This window comes from Gracilinanus agilis, chromosome 3, assembly GCF_016433145.1.
Source record: "Gracilinanus agilis isolate LMUSP501 chromosome 3, AgileGrace, whole genome shotgun sequence".
Taxonomy (NCBI): Eukaryota; Metazoa; Chordata; class Mammalia; order Didelphimorphia; family Didelphidae; genus Gracilinanus; species Gracilinanus agilis.
In genome coordinates, this window is record NC_058132.1 from 625,299,086 (window position 1) to 625,323,730 (window position 24,645).

Below are 24,645 nucleotides of genomic sequence, written 5' to 3' on the forward strand. Positions count from 1 at the left end.
GACTCAAAACAACATGCTTTATTCTACCTTATGCTAAATTTAAAATGGGAAATATAGCCTCACCAATGGAAATACCTCAGACTCCAAAACACTAAATCCACACACACTGCCCTGAATTATTTCCAGATATGTTAATGATTAGCAAACCCAACACATAAAACAAATGGTAAGAGCCTTCTGCTCCTGGCAAATGACTTAACAGAACTGAGATTTGGAGAAACTAGAATATGTTATTGTTGGAGGGAGGAAAAGCATACAAATTATGTCTGCTATTGTGTAGTTATGATGCTTCCTTAGTACTTTCTGGAATCAAGTCATGCTGGTCTTTAAAATAGTTTAGAACTTGAAATAGAAATGTGAGCAGCTACAACTTCTGAAAGATGCTGATCCTCCCCCTTCTGTACTGAGAGCTCAGTGTTCTCATCAGTGTGATCACTTCTCATCATGGTTCATATCACAACTCATTCTGCCTTTGTATCCTCTGAGTCTTATTCATGTTCTCCTGAACACCTTTCATAGGAAGATCAGCCCATCTGGGGTCCAGGCTCTAGATCTTACCTTATCCAGGTAACACCTTACCTGAACACACACACACACACACACACACACACACACACACACACACACACAACTACTTCTGCATAATTATAATAGAAAATATGGTGCAACTTATTCATAGACATCATGTGCTTCCCTTAGAAACACTTAAAAATTAATTCTTTTTTTAAATGTTCTTTCTGTCCTAAAAACAACTCTAAGATAAAAGGGCAAGGGTTAGACAGATGGGGTTTAAGTGACTTAGCCAGAGTCACACATAGCTAGAAAGTGTCTGTGGCCAGATATGAACCCAGGTTCTTCTAACTCCAACTCTAGTCCTGGCTCTCATCCACTGAGCCATTAGCTGCCCTTCAAAATTTAATTCTTGGGGGAAGCTGCCTGGTTCAGTGGATCGAGAGCCAGGCCTAGAGAGGTGAGGCCCTGAGTTCAAATTTAGTCTCAAATACTTCCTAGCTGTTTAATCCTAGGTAGGCCACTTAAGCCCCATTAACTAGCCCTTACTATTCTCCTGTCTTGGAATCGATACATGGTATTGACTCTAAGACAGAAGATAAGGGTTTGTTTTTTAAAATTTGATTCTTTAGAAACTAGTATTCTATGCTTTGTAATTAAGATATCTAGAAGAACATTGATGTTAAAAAAATAAACCTTTGTTTCAGGCATTAGCTCAGGGTCACTAAGATACATCTAATTTTTTTCCCTTAAAACCCTTACCTCCTGTCTTGGAATCAATATTGTGTATTGGTTCCAAGGCAGAAGAGTGGTAAGGGCTAGGCAATGTAGGTTAAGTGACTTGCCCAGGGTCACACGGCTGGGAAGTGTCTGAGGTCAGTTTTGAACCCAGGACCTCCTATCTCTAGGCATGATTCTCAATCTACTGAGCCACCCAGCTGCTGCCTCATACAATTTCCTAAATGGTAGGTTGACTCATTCTCTTACTCCTCCTTTTCTTTTCTGGACCCACTTTATTGTCTGTGTGAAACATCTGTCCAAGATCCATGTGCTTAATGGACCAGCTACAATGGGATCTCCATGCAAGTACATTTCATAGTTTTCAATTTATTGATTTGGTTTTTCCAATTTGGATAATTAGGATAAAATGTTTTGAGTGATCATGGATTTCATTTGAGAAACTTTACAATGTTCTAGGGTTTGAAACAACCAATCTGCACAAATCCATTTTAGGGAGACCTATAGTATAGGAGACAGCATAGTACATAAGAAAAAAAAAACATTGGCTCTGAAGTCAAAAGAAATGGATTCTAATCCTGGCTCTTATACTTACTATGTGTCCCCGGCAAAGTTACTTATAACCTCTATGGGCCTCAGTTTCCTTATTTGCAAAATGAAAAGATTGAAGTGAATGACCTCTAAGATTGCTCCAGTTTTAGATCTATGATCCTTTGAGCTATAGGGAATAATGATTCTTCCATCTGGACTCTTAAGTGAGGAGATATCTCCCCATTTTATACCTCTCTTGAAATTTATTATCAAAGATTCATGAAACATAGAAGATCTGAGCACAAAGTTATATCTATTATCACATTTTTTCAGGGAAATTTAAATAATTTAAATATATGCATGAAGATATTTTGATGGATAAAAGTCTTGAAGGATCACATTTTGTTTTACCATGTCACTTTTTATAACTAATAAATAACAAAAACATTAAGCTTTTTAATTCTCTTCACCTTTCAATCAATTGTATGGCCATTAAAATATATGTACTGGGGGCAGCTAGGTGGCTCAGTGGATTGAGTGCCAGGGTTAAAGATGGAAGGTCCTGCCTAGATTCAAATCTGATCTCAAATACTTTCTAGCTATGTAACCCTGGGCAAGACACCAAATCCCCATTTCCTAGTACTTACCACTCTTCTGCCTTGGAACCAATACACAGTATTTTAAGACAAAAGGTAAGGGTTTGGTGTTTTGTATTGTTTTGTTTTTGTAATATGTTGTGTGATAAAAAAAATCGTTGGACTAGAATAATAATACCAACAACTTATTTGGCATTTTAAAGTTTTCAAAATGCTTTACAAATATCTCTCATTTAATTCTCAAAACAACCCTGGGAGATACGTTTTATTATTGTCTCCATTTTACATATTAGGAAACTGAGCTTATAAATAACTTGCAATGGTCACACAGCTAGTAAATGTCTGGGGCTGATTTTGAACTTAGGTCTTCTGACCCCAAGTCCAGTGCTCTATGCACCAGATAGGATCCAAGATCTATTATATCATTTATAGAAACTGCTGGTTTGCTCCTTATCTTTTCATTAAGGACACCCACAAACATGTGTAGATTATTCTCAGATTTTGTGGAGATGAAAAAGGAGTCATAAAAGTCAATAGCTGGTAATATTTTATCCATTCCTTTTCTGGTAGTCATAACATCAGTCATATGTTCCAAGCATTTAGTAGTCTACCCTCTTTCAAATATCATGGAAAAGGATCTTTTGACTTCATCAAAATTATTGCCACCAGCACAGACCATCTCCATGCAAAGATTTATAGATCCAAAGTATTCATATGAAAATTATCCTACGCTTTTCAAGAGAGGTGAAGGAATAGTGTTTTACTATTGGATCAAAACAAATGAAGCTTAAATAATCATTAATGCATCATTTCAAAATAGGTAAAAAGTTTTTTTAATAATCTGGATCATGGAAAACTTCAGTGTGCACTATTTTTTCCAAAACATACATATATGCATATATGTATTTTGTTTTTACATTCAGTTCCAAGTTTTTCCTTTTCTCAATCCTTTCCCTCACCCATTGAGAAGGCAAGAAATATAATACTTATTATATATATGAAGTCATACACAATATATATCTGCATTAGCCATGTCTTTTTAAAAAGCAAGGGGAAAAGGAGGGAAATGTTTCAATCTGTGCTCTGTCTATCAGTTGTTTACTGGAGGTGGATGGTATTTTTCTGGAGTCTTTTGGAATCATCTTAGATCATTATATTGATCAGTTATTAAGGTTGTTGATAATCTTTAAGTATTGTTGCTACTATGCACATTATTCTTCTATTTCTGCTCATTTCACTTTGCATCAGTTCATATAAGTCTTACCAGATTCTTCTGAAGCCATTCCCTTCATCTTTTCTTATAGCAGAATAGTATTCCATCGCAGTCAATACCATGACTTGTTTAGACATTTCCCAATTCACGGGCATCCTCTCAGTTTCCAATTCTTTACCTCCACAAAAAGAGTTACTATAAATATTTTTATACATACGGGTTCTTGATCTAGTAGTGATATTGCTGGCTCAAAGGGTATGCCAGTTTTATAGTCATTTGAGCATAGTTCCAAATTGTTCTTCAGAATGGTTGGACTAGTTCACAGTTCCACTAATAGTGTATTAGTGTACTGATTTCCCACATCCCCTCCAGCAGTTATCATTTTCCTTTTCTATCCTAGCCAAAGTAATGGCCATCAGTATCTCAGGATTGTTTTAATTTGCATTTCTCATATTATTTGTGATTTAGAGCATTTTTTTCATATGACTATTGTTAACTTTGAGTTCTTCCTTTGGAAAATGCCTGTCCATATCTTTTGACCATTTAGCAATTGGAATTGACTTTTATTTTTATAAATTTTGTTGGATTACCTTTTGAAAAATAGATTTTTATCAAAGAAACTTGCTCTAAAGTCCACTTCCCCTCCTCAAGTTTTATGATTTTCTTCTCATTTTGGCTACAATGATCTTTGTTTAAAAAAATAAAACTTTTAAATTTTGTGTAATTTAAATTACCCTCTTTACTTTCCACCAACTTCTCTATCCCTTGATTGGTCATAAACTTTCCCCCTCTCCATAGATCTGATAAGTAATTCATTCTGTGCTCTCCTAATTTGCTTATATCACCCTTTATGTCTAAATTATGCACTCATGTTAAGTTTATCTTGTTATATGGTATGAAATATTGTCCTTTGCCTAGTTTCTACTATATTACTTTCTAGTTTCACCAGTTGTTTTTATAAAATAGTAAGTTCTTGCCCAAATAGTTTAGATTATTGGTTTATCAAACACTAGTCTATTGTACTCTTTTTCTTCTGTATATTGTGTGTCTAATGCATAGTAGAATGGCCAAACATTCTACTTAATCCAGTACCAAGTTGTTTTGATAATTTTCTGTTGCTATTGCTTAAGATCTGATATTGCTTCCTTTAAATTTTTCATTAATTCCCTTGATATTCTTAACCTTTTATTCTTCCAGATAAATTTTATTATTTTAGCTATGCAAATTTATATATACATATATATGTATGTATATGTGTATGTTCTCTTTTAAATGTTGAGTTTACAAATGTAAATGTTTGGTTTTGGGAATTCAGCATTAGCTAGTGGAATGGGGATCTTGAGTTTTGTCTTTCATCACCCTCACCTTCCTCATCCTCATTTTCATTCATGTCTACCTTGTTAAGCTCTGCTCAAAGAATGGAATAGTTATTGCTGGTGTGTACATGCATAGTACAGCTTTGATCAGTCAGTCAATAACCATTTATTAAGCACCTACCATGTACAGGCACCGTACTAAGTACTAGGGTTACAAAGGGCTAAATACTAATCCTTTCCCTCAGAGAGCTCAGTCTAATGGGGGAGACAACAAGCAAACAAGTATGGACAAAAAAAAAGTTATGTACAGGATAAACAGGAAATAAAGAAGAAAGATGCTAGAGTTGAGATATTGGAAAAGATTCCCTTCAGAAAATAAAACTTGAGCTGATTCTTGAACCAGAAAACCCAAGACGTGGAAATAAAAAGCATTTCAGTTGTTGAGGAATAAACAGTGCAAAGGCTTGGAGATGGGAAATGGATGTCCTTTATAAGGAATAGGAAGTAGACCAGTGGAGATAGATTGAAGAATGTTTAGAGGAGTAAAAGAATAGAAGATTACAAAGGGCTTCTTACAAAGGAGAAGCCCAGTAAGTGGTAGTTAGAGTCTGACCTGAAGGTTGAAGGCAGAATAAGTAGAGTTCTAGGTCAAAATATAATGGAGGCGAGCACCAAGGCTTACATACAAACAGTACCAAGAGGAAATCAGAAACCAGGAAAAATCTGAATCTTTGGGTCCCAGAGATATCACAATTGTCTTCTTCTCATGATATATTCCTTTTTGACAGAGTATGCATCCATATATGGTAGGTTTGCACACTGTGGCCATATTTCTAAGAGCTGTCATTGTTTGTCTCAGTGTTAAAGCATGGATAGACAAAGACAAAATATTGGCTTATGCTCCAAATAGGGGACATTAAGGAGTAAATTCTTAAATCAATTTTTAAAAGCAAGTAAAAGATATACAATTAATATGTGTCAACTAGAATTCCTAGTATGAAATAAATGAAAAGTCAAATTTAATACCTTTTACTTATGGCCACTAAGAACCTTGAACCAAGAAAGTTTTTTTTAAACCAATCAATAATAGTTTTTACAAAAGAAATATAAAAATAATGATAGTACTTTAGTCAGTTCTTACCAAATGGAGATATTTATGGATATTTGGCCTTTGGTGATCATATATACAAGTTTAAAATGAATGTGATTTGGTTGTTGACACATAAAAAAGTATTTAATTTAAGGGATCAGTATGATAATCTGAAAGTTATATGAGTCCTGATTGGATGACAGAAATGATCAGCTTTTTTCTAGTCATTCTGAAATGACTTCACAGAAGAGATAGTGCCTAAAAAACTTTTAAAATTATAGACTGCTCATTAAGATCATAAGCAAGGGCACTGTAGACCAAAGGTTTTGGTTGGCAAACATAAAGGTATGGGTGCTATCTCAGAGAAAGAAAATTGAGTAAATTAAGACTGAAATAACTACTCTGAGACATGACAACACTGAAACCAAGCAATCCCAAAATTCCGATACAAACTGAAAAATTGCAAAGAACCTTCTGTATGTCTCATTTAAACAACATCCAGATCTTTGGAAACATTGATCTATCTCTTCGCGATATTAGATAACATTTGTAAAGCATTTAGCACAGTGCCTGGTACAGAGTTATCTCTACATAAATGCTTATTCCTTTCCGCCTTCCCTTATTCAGAAGTAGAAGGAAGATGAATGATAAAAAAAATCTGAAAAAAACTGTACTTTCCCCCCTTCATTCTATACCATTAAAGCAAATTAGTTTCAACTTTTCCCCCTCTAGAAAGGTAATTTTCTATTAGAGGTTTTACTTTATATGTCTCACATGAATCACACACACACAGATATATGCATATATATGCCTACATGTATGTATGAATATATGTATATGTCTATATATACCACATGTTTGTGTGTGCAAATATGCGTGTATACATAGGTAAACATATGTGCATGCATACACAGGTATATTTATATACACAGTGTTCCAAAAGATTTAATGCAGCTTTAAGTTCTAATAGTTTATGGATGTGCATGCATGAGTGCACATATGTGCACATAAGAATGTAAATATATATATTTGTTTATATGTATTATTCCTATCGCCAAATTCAGGTAGAAATTGTACACACCCACACATACACATATACTTAATTGTGTGTGTGTATATATATGTGTATATATATATATATATATTCCAAAAGTTTTAATGCAGTTTAAACTCTAATTGTTTATGCATGGGTACAAATGTACATACATCTATATTCGCTCATATGTATATTATTAGTATTCTCAAATGCAAACATAAACCATATCCAGTTGCTTTGTGCTCATCATTCTTTAGCGCTTTCCTCTGCTGTTGCAGATCCTAGAGAGTTTGTGTATCATTAAAGTCATCAGAAGTCCCTAAGTTGGAAGCACACTGAGTGACTAGTAAGACAAAACAAAAATGTCCTTCATCTCCCCACAATCTAAGGTCAAAGAGATGTTCGTTCTGTTTAGAGAAACACAGATACTGTGGACCATCATCTCAGAGTCTTAATCATATTTCAGGAAGACCAAAACCCTTTCACAAGAGTTCTAAGGAGACATCAGAGAAGGGAAGAGAGAGACGATTATTAGTCTTGCTTTTGCCACACAGATACCTTAGAATGTGTGATTGAATTAGGCTAGTAAAAGGAAACAACTGGGATCCAAAGGCTGCTCCCTGTCCTTTCCCCCAAACCCACATCAAAGGAATGTCTGTTCTCTTTAGACAAATTCACGTGGTCTAGAATAGAGAGTGTTTAATGTCCTATATTGATAGAAACAATTATTAGAGCAATATTAAATATTTTCTAAATGTTTGGCACTGTGCCAGGTGCCCAAGACACAGAAGTGGTATGACCCAGATTTTTCATGCACTAGAGTGACCTGTTACACAAAGATTTAAAATCAAAACGGTTCCTGTCCTTAGGGAGTTTACATTCTGTCAAGGAAAATAACAGGGCTATGAGTGCATGTGTGTATGTAAATATATATACATGTATATGTATATAGAGAGGAAGAAAGAGCGAGGAAGAGAGAGAGGTATGTATTGTATATATATCATAGAGAGAGAAAGAGGAGGCTGTATATTTTATATATATTAGAAAGAGTGAGAGAGAGGTGTATATTGTGAATATATTATAAAAAGAGAGAGAGGTATATTGGATATATATTAGAGATAGAGAGAGGTGTATATGTTGGATATATACTATATATATAGAGAGAAGTGTGTATATATTGGGTGTATATGAGAGAGAGGGGGAGAGAGGTGTATATTGTGAATATATTATAAAAAGAGAAAGAGAGAGAGGTATATTGGGTATATATTAGAGATAGAGAGAGGTGTATATATTGGATATATATTTGAGAGAGAGAGAAATGTGTGTATATAGGGTGTATTTTAGAGAGAGAGGGAGAGAGAGGTGTATATTGTAAATATATTATAAAAAGAGAGAGAGGTATATTGGATATATATTAGAGATAGAGAGAGGTGTATATATTGGATATATATTTGTGAGAGAGAGAGAGAAGTGTGTTTATATTGGGTGTATATTAGAGAGAGAGGGAGAGAGGTGTATATTATGAATGTATTACAAAAAGAGGAAGAGAGACAGAGAGGAAGGAAGGGAGGGAGGGAGAGAGATGTATATTGTGAATATATTATAAAAAGAGAAAGAGAGAGGTATATTGGGTATATATTAAAGATAGAGAGAGGTGTATATATTGGATATATATTTGAGAGAGAGAGAAGTGTGTGTATATTGGGTATATATATATATGTATATATATAGAGAGAGAGGGGTATATAGGTGTCTATATTAGAGAGAGAGAGAGAGAGAGAGAGAAGGAGAGAAGTGTGTATATTGTGTACATATATACATACATTATATAGAGAGATAGAAATAATCAATAGATATACATATATCGATCAGAGATACACACATGTACATACATATGTATCTGTCTATCTGTATCTATATAAAATTGATACAAGACAATCAGGAAACAGAGACTAGCATCTGGGAAATCAGAAAAGGTTTCCTGTGTAAGCTGCACTTGAAAAATCTACTAACAAGCATTTATTAATCATCTACTATGTGCCAGGCATCGGGTACACAAAAACCCAAACTAAAACAGAACCGTCCCTGCTCCCAAAGAGTTTACTTCCTCTGTAAAATATGAACAAAATGTAATTTGGAAGGGGAGGGAAGACAGTTCTCGCTGTGATCAGGAGTTGAACTTTGAAGGAAATGAGGGGTTTCTGGGGCTTAGTAAAGAGGGGACACCCTCTAGGCCTGAGGGATAAAGCAAGAAGGCCATTTTGCCTGAACCGTAGCATGTGAGCTGGGGAGGAATGTTTAATAAGGCAGAAAAGGTAGCTTGTGAAAGGCTCTAAAGGCCAAACAGAGGAGTCTGAGTCAAAGAAAAGAAAACAACAACCAGGCTGGATTCATTTTGTCCTACTCATTGTGATTCGTCAAATAACATAGAAATTTGTTCTTCTTTTTAAACAAAATTCCTTTCTTTCCCCACAGGGCTGCGTCTGTACCGACAAAGGCCCTTGCTTTTGTGATGGCATCAAAGGCGATAAGGTAAGGAGGACCAGGTTCTAACGCTCGCTTCTCTCTCCTCAACATGCTCCATTCATAACATCCAGAAAGAGTGGAGTCCATTCGTTTTCCAAACGCTGCGATTTTCATGTAGCCAAACAGAAACATTAACTTGAAAGAATGCCTTGTTCAAGCCCTTGGCCGGCTGGCCTAAATACCAGCAGTTAAATTATAACTCTTTGGGTGGTGAGAGAGAGGCAGATAATTAGTAAAGTGAAGCTCCAGAGGATGTTCCTCCATTTATGCACTGGCTACAATCTCTCAGAACACAAGAGGACAACTGAAAACCACTTAATTCAAGTGGAAACCAACGTGGTTTATTAGATGGAGGCTGAATAAAGATTGGGAGAAGAGCCAGTTGTATGTCATGATCTCCACCTCCACCTAGTGGGAGATGAGGGGAGCAGAACCACAGTCGTTTTCTGTGAGACACAAATAAGAGCCAATTCTGCAAGGATTTCAAGCTTGCCATGTACAAAGCTCTGGGCTAGGAAAGGAATTCAACTGTAAGAATAAAGGAAGGAATTCAGGAAAGAGCTTACCAATTCCTACTCCATTCAGACACGCTACACAGTACAGTGGAAAGTCAGATTAAGGATCAAGAGGACCAGGGTTTAAGTCCCAGCTCTGGCACTCACTATCTGTGTGACTTTGGGAAAGAGAAAACTTTGACCCCTTTGGGCTTCTATTTCTCCAATATAAAAGGAAGGAGTTGGACTAGATGGCCTTAAAGGTATTTTCCATCTCTATATCTATGGTTCAGTGAATTAGGTTTGGGTCCTCCTGCTACCACTCACTTGCCTATGTTACCTTAGATATGTCCCTTTACTTTTGGGGGACTCATTTTTCCCATATGAAAATAAAGATGTGGACTGGATGGATGATCTCAAAGGGTCCTTCCAACCCTAATATAAATTTGTCCAGTCCTTTCTTTGTAGATGCATCACTAGTTCCTAAGATCTACCATTTTCCCAAATGTGGAAGTACCCTTAACTTAGACTGAAACACTTCCATGCCTTAGGATGGGCAGGTCTTCATTAGTTGCTGTAGCCAAAATTATTTCACCCCCTTGTCACCAAACTTTTGTTGCTGAGACTTCCCAAACTGGACATGGTGGATCCCTCTGTGAAAGAATGACTAGCATAAATTAATAAATTTTTGTTGATTGATCAAGTGATAGGCAAATCAGAGTTACAGGGCCCTTTGAGCTTGTCAGGTCTTGAAAAAGTTTTCACTATGCTGGCTAAGCCTTCCAGAAGCCAGAGTAAACTCAGTGCTTCCATGGAGAGTCAAGATAGGTATTAATGGATGATACTCATGGAAGATGGGCAGCTAGTGGCACAGTGAATAGCTTCTGGCTATTCTTTGTCCTTTTCCTCAGGTTCCACTTGAGACATTTTCTTGTTTTCTGTCAGAGTTTTTTCCCCCTTTATTTGATTCCCTTTTCCTCTCAACATTTCCTCATTTCTTAGCATTGGCACCACTTAGCTTTGAACTAGAAATAGAGGCTTTCAAAAGTTAAAAATTATTGGGGGTAAAGTGGTGGTGAGGATTGAGAGGAGCGTCTAAACTTGGGCATTGAGAGCTTTAGATTTCATAGGACACTTTTCTTACAACAGCCCTATCAGACAGTTAGTCCATGATTATTATTCCCATTTTACAGATTTAAAAAAAACTCTCAAGCTTCAAGGTGACTCGTGACTCATCAGCAGTCACCAAGCTGGTAAGGGTCAGAATCAAAATCTGACTTAGGTCTCCTGCCTCCAAGGTCAGCACTAATAAAACAAAGATTCACATTGAGAAGGGACTTCTGAGATCATCTAGGCCAACCCCACACACACACACACACACACACCACCACCACCACTACATACCTTATTTTACAGATCAGATACTGAAACTCAATGTAGTTAAGTGATTTGACACAGGTAGGTCATATAGGTACAAGTCCTCCAATTTCAACTCTTTTAAACATGCTTTAGTCTACTCACTCTACCATACCATGTTGCCTCTTATGAATCTTCATGAAAATCAAAAATCTTATGGTAGCTACATTTGATTATGTGCCACTGATAGTCATCTCTACCCTACACACACACACACACACACACACACACACACACACACACACACACACACACACTTTAAAATTCACCATTAAATTATCTAGGAAGATGATGTCTGGTCATTTAATTCCAATGTGATTTATGTTGATTCTGTTGTTTTGAACAGGGTGAGAAAGGCTTTCCTGGTTGTCCTGGCACACCTGGCCAGAAAGGATTGCCTGGTCCAGAAGGTATACCTGGACCTCAGGGACCCAAGGTAAATCATCTTCCAAGTTTCCATATCATATACTATCTGATGAATACAGGCTCAGCAGGTATGAGAACCCATTGACTCCATAGGTAGAGGGAGATGGAACATCATAGCTGTTATACCAGGATGAGTTCTACCATACCCAGTCTTGCCTTTGATTTGCTTTGCTTCTGATGACTTTTTCTCCCTTTGGCTGACCCCAGCATGACTGCCAGTGGCATTTGACACTGCTTAATTGTTGAGTTGGACAGAAATCTGACTACCAATCTGCTCCTTTCGATGATCCTTGACAGGCTGGTATTAAGGACCATATCCTTTTCATTAGCCAAGTTATTTTTTGGAACAAAGACCAGGACCTGGACTAATTTAGTCTCTAGGATTATCTGCTGTGCCTGGGACCAATGGCAGTCCTCATTTATTATATTTCCCCCAAGGTTCGCTTTGTTTTCTCCCTTCCTCTTATTTGATTAAGAATTCACACTTGCCCTATGGGACTGGTAGTCCCTAGAAAGGAGGGTAGGGAAAACTTCTTTTAGCAAAACTACCAGTAGCAGGTTATTGATGAATCATGATTCATAGGACGTTACAATAATCTTACTCTATAATACTAAAATCTGGCTCATTGAACACAAGACCCCTTTATAAACAATCAATGGATTCCCATTAGGAAGACGTGTAAATCAAAGCATAGTTAGAAATATACCATCTTTCCTTCTCTACACATTAGTGAGACTGATATTGACAGTGATTAATCTTTTTAATCTTGAGAATCCTTGGTCTCCTACAGCACTAGTTATAACCTAGGTGAACATCAGAAAAATACTCCATCTACGGAGTGAATCTTTTAAAGGTCGGAATGTTCTGTAACCTTAAAAAATGATTGTTCTTATTTATCTTACTCTGTCTCCATAGTAGTAATTATTTAGGCATCTCTGAATTCCTTACCCAGATTTCCATTCCCATTTCTCCTAAGAAAAAAACCAAACAGGGAACAGCTATCTCAATGATGGGTTCATAGATACTATTTCTATTAGTATTGTTGATTTGTTTTTCATCAAATCCAACATTATCTTTCCTTTTGATCATTTTGTCTGTCTCCCTTCCTCCATCCTTTGATCACCTTTTTTTTTATATCAAATACCTTCTTTGAGGAGACTTCCTTCAGCCTGGAGGACAGCCATTGCACAGATGGCTGATTGGGCTGATTGGGTCAGGTTTTGTTTTGTTTTTTTTTTTGGTGCAGCTTCTTTCTTCCCCATGTGATCTGTGCCTCATTGTTTTGCTGTTTCCTTTTTTTGTGTTTCCATTGAGATATGTCAACATTATGTGGTACTGATTTGGGGGTATGTGTTATACTAGATATGCCAGACATATCACAGGAAAAATCCTGAAAAAATGTATCCTATGCCACATTTCTGAAGGTTATGTTCTAAAACAGTTTACCAAGAATGGGGACCGTTAAGGGACTAGTTCAAATACAGACACCACCAGATGAATTAAATCTGATGAGAAAAATTTCCCAAAAGCATAAGCTTTTTGTCCTATTGTAGAAGTATTTGAAAGGATGAGGAAATGTATAATAGAAAGATAAAACATGAAGATCACATATCTTCCCTGCAGAATAACCCAAATAGGAATTGTATTTATTTATTTAGGCAGAGAAGAGAATAGCATGTGAATCTTTTTGATGATTTGGAAGCAGTATTGAGCCCCTGAGTTCCATATAAGTAAGAAAAGGCAGCCTTTGGCCTTGCCAGTCTAATCTAGTCTAGGAAGACTACGTGAACAATTTTTCCTTGCATGATGAAAAATACTAAAAGTCACTGAAACTTTCTGTTTCTGTGTTGCAGGGAGGACAGGCGCCACCGATTCTTCACAATAAAGAAAAATAAAATTCATGTTGGATTCTATTCAATTTTCCATCACCATACACATTTGTGATATATTTTATTAATAAACTTGAGAAACCATACATGTAATGTCATTGCTATTTCCATCAGTCATAGCCATTGAGTTTAATTATTAGCAGCTGATTAGCTGATTGGTGTTTTTAGGATGGAGGTTTGTTTTTCTTTTCTTAGTATTCTAATTCCAAGTATTTTGCAAGAAAATGGATTACAAGTAATATAGCATTAAAGATGAGATAAAAGGAGGCAAAACAATGTTGACCATTTGCAAGAATGTGGGAAAGGAGGGTCTGTAATATACACAGGTATTAATACCATGTAATTTACATCTTATTTTATGATATCTTTTTTCCTTCTCTCTTTAATTTGGATCTAGGGATCTCCGGGGCTTCCGGGATTTATTGGTTCCAAAGGCACAAGGGTCAGTATTAGTATTACAATCCATCCATATTAATTTTTATATGCTGTATTTTGAACATTTAAACAACCTCTCTCTCTCTCTCTCTCTCTCTCTCTCTCTCTCATTCTCTTTTTTTTATGCCAATAGGGAATGACAGGATTGCCAGGTTTTTCAGGTCCTCCAGGACTCCCAGTAAGTAATGAAGAAATGCATGCATCTTCTCAATAGGGTCACAAGCCATGGGGATCATAGTTTTAAATTGGAAGAGGCCTTAAAGTCATCTGAGGAGGCAGCATGGAATGGTGGTCCAACCACTAGTCAAGAAGACACAGAATTTGAATCCCACCTAAAACGAGGTCACCTCCTAGCTGCATGATTATGGTTAAGTTGCTTAAGTTCTCAGCCTTGGTTTCTCCATTGAGAAACTGAGAATACCAACACCTGTCACAATAACCTCACAGTTGTGGTAAGGTTTATATTAGGACACATATCTAAGACATTTTGCCAGGCTTAAAGCAAACCTTATTGATTTGTGCTTAGGAAATGAAAGTATCTCTTCAGTGTACTTAAGTAGCCTAATTTGGCTATTTTATCATCTTTAGCAGGACAGTTTGGTAGTGCAGTAGATTGAGTGTCAGGCTTGGAATCAGGAAGACCTGAGAGCAAATTCGACCTCAGACACTAATTGCCTTTCTAAAATTGCTCCATAAAGTAGTTGAAATAATTCTATCTGTCCTATATCAGAAAAGTCTGAGGGAGGATTACTCATTGAGTTTGCCACAAGTGGGTTGCAAAATGGGCAACCAGATTAAAATGTAATCAGCAAATGTTTGACAAAATAAATAAAAATACAACAATATCAATTTGTGGTTTTCTATGTCAAGATACACTCTACAAGGGTTTCTCTTTGAATCTTATGCCACTGATCCATATGATATACTACATACATCATAATAATTTTTAAAACCTACTTATATTTCAATGATTTATATAGAAAGGCAGGTAGGTAACAGTGAATTAAATGTTGGAGTCATGAAACCTGAATTCAAATTCTGCCCCAGACACTTATTAAATGTGTGGTCCTGAACAGGTCACTAAACTTCTCTCAACCTTAGTTTCTTCAGTTGTAAAACATGGATAATAATACCCATTGGGTCAATTAAAACAGCCCAAACCTCATTCTTTATCATTAGACCAATATCATCTCCATGAATAAATATAACAAAATGATAGAAATCCTTTTAAAAATTAATTTATTTTTTAAATTTAAATTAATTAATTTATAATAAATAAATTAATAAAAATTAAACCTAAATTTAAAATTAAGTTACTTAACCTAATTTCCTTCTAGTGTTCTTTAGGACCACATAGCACATGCAGTTTTCATTAAAGCCCTACTCAGATAATAGCTGAAAGGGATTTAGAGACCATATAGTCCAACCTCTTCCTTCTACAGAGAAGGAAGCTGAGATTGAGAGAGAAGAAATGCTTTGCCCAGGATTACATAGGTAGTAAGTAGAAGAGCTTGTATTTGAACCTGGTTCCAGTGAGTCCAAATTCATTGCCCACCATGATACTCGGAGAATAGTGGTAACTCTGGGTTCTTGATGGCTGTGCTAGCAAAGAACAAGGTTTATCAAGTCCCATCTAGCTGGAAAAGTTCTGAGTATAGTCCAGGTGATAGAAAAAGGGTCTTCAAACACACCTGCCAAATTTGGGGAAAAGTCTTTTTCTCCAGGCTAGCCAGAGACTATTAATAGAAAAGGTATGACCTGAAGGGAGAGAGGTGGCATTAAGAACAGAGAGTAATACATGAGCAAAATTGAGGATTAACTAAATACTAAAGTACCTGGCCACTCACCCCAAGACTTTCAGCAGCTTTTGTAGGGTGTTGGTATCTAGCAAATATATGATATTTGTTCTCTTTGTTCTCAATGTTGTTCTCTTTGTTTTCAGGGTAGTCCTGGGAATACTGGTCCTTATGGGCCTCCTGGTTTACCAGGATGCAATGGCACAAAGGTAGGTAAGAAAAAAAGAGAAGAAAAAGAATAGAATGGCAATGGGGAGATAGATTTTCCTTGAAACATTTTAGCCAAATATATGAGTATGAATGCCTGAACTGAGCATGCATGAGACTCAAAACCAGACAAATTTCTCTAATTTGTCTGTCTCTGGTCTCCAGTTCTCCTGTATCATCATATGGGGTGGCTAGTCAGATTCCTCCTCAATAAGATAAAAAGCCATGTACCCAAGTGGTCAGTTTCACCTGCAGTTGTGAAGCATCATTAATCACACAGCTAGGGGAGCACAACTGCACTCAGGATGAGGAATGACTCTGCTTGCCATTTCGAACCAATCTTCCAGCCCTTCATCCTTTTTCCCCAGAGCATGGCCTCAAATGGAGGGGCATGACCTAATTATTCAAGTTTCAAGTAATCAGCAATTTGAAATTTCTTGGCACAATTAAGCTTTTGGAGCCCATGCACAATTTGAGAACAAGCAGATTCTAATCCCATTTTCAATTGATATAATGGATTCCTGGCTCTCAGTTTCCTGACCCACAAATAGCTATAAGGATTCCTAAGTGCTTTGTTTAGGGTTGCCATTGCCTTACTGAAAGGGGAGGGGAAGAGACAAAGGAAATGCCTGAATAAGCTTTTCTAGTATGGATGGACAAAGGTTAAGAAGAATGACTAATTTTGTATGCCTTTCAGGGTGAGCAAGGATTTCCTGGACTTCCGGGGATACCAGGTCTTCAAGGGGTCCTGGTAGGTTTCTGCTTTGCAAACCCTGCCATGGAAATGAATTGGGAAAGAATCTATGTACTTCTCCTTCCTATGCCTTAAGAGAAAACTCAGTAGGGTGTTTCTGTTCTCCACCAGAGATCCTTGCAGCTAAGGAGATCCTGAGAAAAGAAAAAGAAAAACTTATTTGTGTACTTGGCAGATGTACTCTTGCATCAACATGACTAACAATTAGCCTTAGGATAATTTAGGATACATTGGTGATGTGATTTGAGGTTAACTCTAGATTAATAGTAAAGAGTATAGAGACTTGGTTGGGTTTGGGGAGATAGGGGAAGAATGAATTACAGTTGAGACTGAAAGTCACTATTTCAGGTTATAAGGTATTAGTGGAGAGCAGAATCACAGAATTTCAAAGATGGAAGGTCTCTTAATGGCCACCTGGTTCAACCAATCCCTGAAAAAGCCTCCTCTCTATACCACATCAGATACATTATCATCCAGTTTCTGTTTGAAGACCATTGAGGAGAAGGCTACCACCTCCTAAAGCAGTCCATTATCCTCTTATCCCCTCAATCCCTAGGTGTTAATCTACAGTCTCAAAGTAAATAAGTAGCCCTATTAACCATGGTAGACCTTGGACTTTGGAAAAATCGCAAGAAATGTTCTAGTCAAATTCACCCTCGTTCTTAATCTGAATTAAAATTATGCCACAACAAAACAAGAGCATTATGCCAATTAAAAATTGCACTTAAAAAACCCCACAATGGTGTTATTAAACTAATGTCAACCCAACTTTAGCCTTCTTCTCATCTCTTGAAGGAGCTTGGGGCTTCAGAGGCCTGTTGAAATAATAGTATGCTTTGGAGGAACAATAGCCTCCTGTTCTGGAGAACGGGTTCAAAGGAAGTATATCTTGAACATTAAGAGTTCACGATTTTCTTAGTTAACACTTTGTTGTTAGATACATAGAGTTCCCTCTTATACCAACTCATTGCTTTAAGAGATTTCTTTAATGTTCCTTGAATCTTCTTTAATAGTCATTCTACACAAGTACACATTTAGTTGTTTTTTAGCAATAAAATTGCCAAATTTGCAAACTTTGTAATAAATCATTGGACTTAATTGATGTGGTATTCCTTTTTTTTTTAACATAAGTTCACTATTTGCATTCTATTTTATTAATTTACTGTATTTTTTCCTAGGGTATCAAAGGCTTAAAAGGAGAAAAAGTAAGTATTTTGTAATATATTTTCATCAATTGCTCAGTGATTAAAATATTCAAATTTAAAATATCATAAAAGAAATAGTTGTATCAAATGGAGAAATGTATTTAAATATAAATAAGATTTCATAAATTCAAATGCCATTAATACATAGCCTAACATGATTTAGAAATGTTTTTGTATTTATGGAATAAAAGAGATCATACCAACAATTCTTTCTCTAGCCCTTTCTATAGATATGTCACAACAGATGTAATTTTCTATCCTAACAATCCACTGATGAAGAAGAATCTAAAAGAAAGAACACTTAAAAGAAAGAGCTAATGGTGAGGAGTCTAGAGAATATACAACAGGTGTAGCTGGGTCAAAAGGAGTCATGGCATCTCTGCCTATCACCTTGAGGCATACTGGCACCAGCCAAAGGCCAGAGGAAATACAATTACAATAAAAAAGATTTAAAGTGTTGCATAATCTGGTTAAATTGGGTCATCAACATCTCAGTACTTCTTGCAGTTTGTCTCCCTCATTATGTTTTGGATGTCCCCAAACCATGATTTGGTTGACAACCAGTTGCTCTGAACCTGTCTAAGCCCTTTGAATAATACAGTTGTGGCAAGGAAATCCTCACAACCAGGAAATTGAGCAACCAAGCCAATCTTCCTTATTGATTTGATCTTGCATCTTTCTAGGTCAAATCCAGCCTCTCCTGCATAGACAGCCTAATTCTAATGTTAATTCCCCAATATAAGGTTTTTCTCGATCATTAGCCCCTTTCAATCCTAAAACCCCTCAAAATCTAGATTGAGCTCTATCACTGAATGTGTAATTATACAAATCTATTTAAACTCTGTAGTTCATTTTCCCCACCAGTAAAACCACAGAATAATCTACTTAAGTGATGGAAGATCCAATTCAAAAATATAACACTAGATAAGGTCTAGGCACTGTTATCCCTGAAGAAAAACAGCAACTTACAAGTTTAGGGTATATTTTAAAATAGATAGTAACACTTCTACTACCTGCTTCATTTTGTGGTTGTGGGCAGAGCCCTTTGTAATTAAACTATGAGGCCCTATACAAGTTGTCTTAACAGTCTTAGTGTAGGTTTAAACTTTACTGGCCTGTTAAAACTTTTGAGACTGATGATGATGATGATGATGATGATGATGATAGCAGCTAGAATTTAAATCGCACTTTAAAGTTTTCAAAGTGTTTTATATTCACAACAACCCTGTGAGTTAGGGTGCTATTATTACACCCATTTTCAAGACAAGGAAAATTAGTCTCAGAGTGATTCATAATTTTGGGTTACACAGTGATTCTATGATGCAAGATCCATGTAAATCATTCTAATGACCACTCTTATTTATTAGTATGCTCTCTGTGAAATAGTCTGAGTTTTGGAATAGTATGACTTTGGATAAAAACTAATAAGAATTATAAAAATATCATATTCCATTGGATTTAGCAGATTTCCCTCATTTTCCAGGGATCCCCTGCTCGTGAAGAAGGTATAGGAAATGGTGGAAGAGGTGACCCAGGGTTACCAGGAATCCCAGGACATCAGGTACAGAACTTCAGGCAGAGAAACTATAATAAATACTTATCATTTCATTCAAAAATTGATTCATTCATTGATACATGTAAAACCCAGTGGAATTATGTGTCGACTATGGGGGAGGGAAAGAACATGAATCATGTAACCATGGAAAAATATTCTAAATTAACTAATTAAATAAAATTTTTCCATTAAAAATTTGATTCATTCATTCAAATTCACCAGTCTACCTCACATATGCAATTCAAAGACATCTCTCTTAACAATCACTTTAAATTTTGTAACAATACAATATCTGATTCAATGGTATAATTTGACACATATTTACCGAAAGCTTGCTACATGCCAAATATATGCTAAGGACTGGACACACAAGAAAACAGCAGTCCCTGCCTTCAAGAAGCTTACAGTCTCCTAGAGAAAAGCTGTATGTACCCAGATAAGTGTATTTAAATACATAGTAGAGTAAATAACAAAGTAATTTGTAGTAAATCGATCATTAAAAAGTGGTGAGATCTAGAAAGGCCTCCTCAGGGAGGTGACACCCAACCTGGGTTTCCAATGAAGATAGGGATTCTCCAAAGTGAGAGGGAAGTATGTGATGGAGATAGAATGGCATCTCCAGAGAAGAGAAAATACATCAGTTTGACTGCCATTCATAGCGCATTGGGAGCACTAATGTGAGATGGGATGACAAAGGAGCCAGATTGTAAGGGGTCTTCGATGTCAAAGAGTCACTTGGATTTTTTGAGCAGAGGAACGGTCATGGTCAAACCTCTTTAAGAATATCAATTTTGCAACTTTCTTCGTCATGAACCCCTTTGGTAGTTTGGTGAAGCCTCTAAACTCATTCTTGACAGAATGTTTTTACATGTATAAGTGCACATTACAAAAGAATCCACCTATATTGAAATATAGTTGTCAAAATAATTTTTAAAACAAGTTCATGGACCTCCAGTTAAGAAGTTCCACCTAAGACTAGTTGCAGAGAAGCTGCTGACCTACATTAGCAGAAGGAGTATACTCCTCCAGGGAATTCCTTTAACCAATGCAATCCCAAGTACTATCTATATCCCTATATGACACTTGGGTCTTACGAATAGATCCCTGAAGGGTTGGAGCAGAGCCTTAGATCAGTGGTTTCCACAGATATTTAGCCTTGACTGTATCTTAATTCCTGTATCACCACAAACCAATGAATCGTTTGTCCCTATCCCAGCCCAGCTAGTGCTGATTACCAATCACAGTCACAGTCCTCAAAATACCTAGTTGAGGAAGACAGACAAACCACAATTTTGCCTTCTTGGAATTTCAGTACAGAAGTGAACACATAGAATCCCTTCCATAAGAGAAAACTCCCTGGGTTACCCACAGCCATAGTCATACCTCTCCCCTGAGCACCAAAGATTTACTTGGGTCAGTTCCTCTCTCCACAGTCAGACCAATTTTATCTAAAGATGAAAGGATTGCAATCAATCTTATTGCCACCATTAGCAGCATATATCTTCCCTTGTTTTTAAATTCTCCAACTATACCAAGGCTAATAGGGAGTGGATGGAAGAATTGCATTAATAGGAATTGGGTAAGCTTTTCGAAAGAGGTGAATCTTGAGCAATATTTTGAAGGAGGGGAAAAGAAAAGGGGGCTCATTTCAGGGAGTGATATATGCAAAGGTTTTAGCCTAGGAAAACAAAGAGTTTGTCAGTGTGAGAGGGGGGCGTGTTTGCATACAAGATGGAGTATATCCAAATTCCACTTGAGAGACAATATCAGTTGATGATGAGGAGTTTTAAATTGATTCCATTCAACTGGTGAGATCTAACAATATTTGGGGAAGTTTTTGCTGTCTTGTATTGACACATTCAGCAGATGAATGGCAAGAGGCAAAGTGGTCAGGAGGTTCGGGGAAAGCGATGTGATAACCTGATGATTGGATCATAAACAGAAGAAAAGTACAACTATAAAGACGCTCTTATGTAACACAGTAGAGCCTCTACCTACAAAGCTGTGGATATTTGACTCCATGCAGGATTGCTATATGTATTCCACAGGGTCAAAGAACCTTTATCCTTTGGATTTAATGATTTATTAGACATGGGGAGCTTTAAAATATTGCAATAGACTTGAGAAACTAGTGTTGCTCTTATTACTTCCATTGGGAATTTATTCTTATTCATGGTTTTTTTTCAAGGGTTTGCCTGGCCCCCCAGGATTTCCTGGGCCAGCTGGACCACAAGGGCCCCCAGGATTTTCAGTGAGTATAAAGACCTCAATAACATATACATCTGAATAGAATATTATAATCAAGGTAGCCATGGGTATTATTTTGGGAACTTACAGATGCAGGTAGTTTGTGTTTGTCCAAATAAGTTGTTCTTCCAATGATAAAGTATTTCTTAGTGAAATTAGCTAAACCTCTTTCTATATTGTAATTTTAATTTATGGCTTCTTTCAGGGTTTTCCAGGAGAGATGGGACCTCCAGGACCAAAGGTAGATCAAAGTTCACAGGTGGTATAACTTATATAAGAGATCCCCAACTAGGCAGTTGTAATTGCCTGGTAAATCTCAGTGTCTTTCCCATTGAATCTCAAGTCATCTACCCTTCTCCTGAGTTTCAAAAGGACTTCCAACAGGGAAGAAAGCGTGGTTTGGAGAGTTCCCCACCCCATCTGTACTCCATCCTCAATCATGTTTTTGAGGAAATCAAATACACCTTTACATCAGGAAAAGGTTAAGCATCATCAGTCTGATTTCAGACATTTTCTGGCAAAACTACTCAACTGTATTTCATACAAGCTAACAGACTTGAGCCCCCACCTGAAAATTTTTTTTAATTTTGCTTAAAATAGCTGTAACTAGAGCAGGGCAACTTGGCCTTTTCCCTAGGGCACCAAAATTTAGAAAACTGAAAAATTTTACACAAGCACCTCTTTAGCAGCAGCAAAGAAACAAATAGACCTAGCAGCTAGTTAGCAAGAATGACTAATTAAAAGCAGAAGTTACCAGATATCCTTATCTGTGAGTCATTATTTTTTTATTTGCTTTATGCTTTCATTGATGAAGGGAGGTCCTAGAAAACAACTTCCTTAATCACTGTAGATCTGTACTTTTTTGCAGTTTAAAGTCTTAACGAGTTTCCTGAATTTGACATCACTGGTGTAGTGAATAGAGGATATTCTCCAAAATCAGAAATTCAAATATTACTTCTCACAGATACTGAATGCATGATCCTGGGTGAATCACTTATCCTCTCCCGGCTTGTGGAAGTCTATAAGTTATAGCAGAGGTGCTAATCTTTGTTAGTAAAGAGAATTTTCTCACCTGGGAGTTCCTCCAATAAATTCATAGGTTCAGTGCCTATTAGTTTCACATTCTGAATTAGAAAGTTGATTTCATAAAGCATTTAAGACTGCTTGTACCAGGTGCCAAAATTTCTGGTTGCTATTCTAAAAGAATACTAAGTTTGGAATCATAGGACCTGGGTCTTAGATGCTGACCTTGCTACTTATTATCTGTGTGCCTTTGGGCAAATCACTTCCTTTTAATGGGCCTTGAGTTTCTTCCTCTGTAAAACAGAAGTAGTAGACTAGATGACTTCTAACATTACTTCTGGTTCTGACATCCTGTGATGCTTTGATCATCACAGTAAATAAGGAATAGCGATTTGAACATTCATTAATTTGTTTTTATTTTTCATAGTTCTGTCGTGAAAGGTATTTGTTTATTATTAAGAGGCCTATACCTTCACAACCCCTGGCTTCATGTAACATTACTGGACCCCGCTAAGAATTTCAAAGCCATCCTAACGGTCAAATACTTTTGAAATCCAATCCCAGTCTCTCTTTCTTATCGGGCAAATAGTAGAAGATATCATCCCTGCCTTACAGAACCAAACCAAGGAGACCTCAGGTGAAATGACAGATGATTAGAGGGAACAATAAGAAGTGTTAAAATGAATGTAATTGAAATGCTAAACTAGTCTGAGATTCCATGTTCCATGAAAAACTTATATTTTTCTAGTTGAACAGTGAAGGTGGGGCCTCGATTTATCTTCTAAGTTTTTTTTCGTAACATTTTAAAGTTGGAAGAAACTTGAGAAGTTTCAAAACATATTTCAAACCACTTATTTTACAGATTGGTAATTTAAGACCCAGAAACCTTCCCCAAATCACACAGAACAAGGGGTGAACTAAGGGACGAGGTGTCCTGACTCTTCATATCCAATATTCTTTTGACTGTAGTATTATCTCCTGGCTCTGGTGTGGCATTGAATAAATTCCTTTCATCCCTTTGTACTTCATTTCTTTATCTTTAGAATAAGATTGCTCTGGATTAATGTCAAAAACAGTTTTACAACTGTTTGATCATATGGGTCGATGGAGATATGATTGGGGATGTAGACCCTAAATGATCACCCTAGTACAAATATCAATAATATGGAAATAGGTCTTAATCAGTGATACATGTAAAACCCAGTAGAATTGCATGTTGACTATGGGAAGGAGGTGGGAGGAGGGGAGGGAAAGAACATGAATCATGGAACCATGGAAAAATTTTCTTAATCAATTAAACAAAATTTTTAAAAAGTTTTATCAGCCTAAAATTCAAGGTTCAAGTATGAACATCCCAATGTAAAAGATAAAATAAGTGAAATATAAACATTTATATGTGCACATATATAAATATATTTTTGTATATCAAGACTTTATAAAATATAACCTTTATGTTTCTCCATAGGGTCACATGGGCATTAAAGGAATTGGAGAAAAAGGGGATCAGGTAATTTTAAATGCAACCTTTTACATGTTTGGGAAAAATAACTTTTAAGAGCTGTTGTATAAATTTTCATGGTAGAAAAATGACATTTCAAGTGAATGAATTGCACATGTCTCAGATTACCTTTTCCTTGGTCT

General features: G+C 36.4%; 1 protein-coding gene across 1 annotated transcript in view; it reads left to right on the forward strand.

Annotated features, from left to right (window-relative positions):
• The window catches only part of COL4A3 (collagen type IV alpha 3 chain), a 158,751-nt gene that overhangs the window by 54,095 nt on the left and 80,011 nt on the right, over positions 1 to 24,645 (forward strand). Inside the window, exons 2-12 of the mRNA XM_044670796.1 lie at positions 9,506 to 9,562; positions 11,813 to 11,902; positions 14,180 to 14,224; positions 14,351 to 14,395; positions 16,160 to 16,222; positions 16,918 to 16,971; positions 18,153 to 18,179; positions 19,663 to 19,740; positions 21,923 to 21,985; positions 22,187 to 22,222; positions 24,470 to 24,511. Of these exons, the coding sequence (XP_044526731.1) occupies positions 9,506 to 9,562; positions 11,813 to 11,902; positions 14,180 to 14,224; positions 14,351 to 14,395; positions 16,160 to 16,222; positions 16,918 to 16,971; positions 18,153 to 18,179; positions 19,663 to 19,740; positions 21,923 to 21,985; positions 22,187 to 22,222; positions 24,470 to 24,511 (600 nt within the window). The remainder of the gene's footprint in view (positions 1 to 9,505; positions 9,563 to 11,812; positions 11,903 to 14,179; positions 14,225 to 14,350; positions 14,396 to 16,159; positions 16,223 to 16,917; positions 16,972 to 18,152; positions 18,180 to 19,662; positions 19,741 to 21,922; positions 21,986 to 22,186; positions 22,223 to 24,469; positions 24,512 to 24,645) is intronic.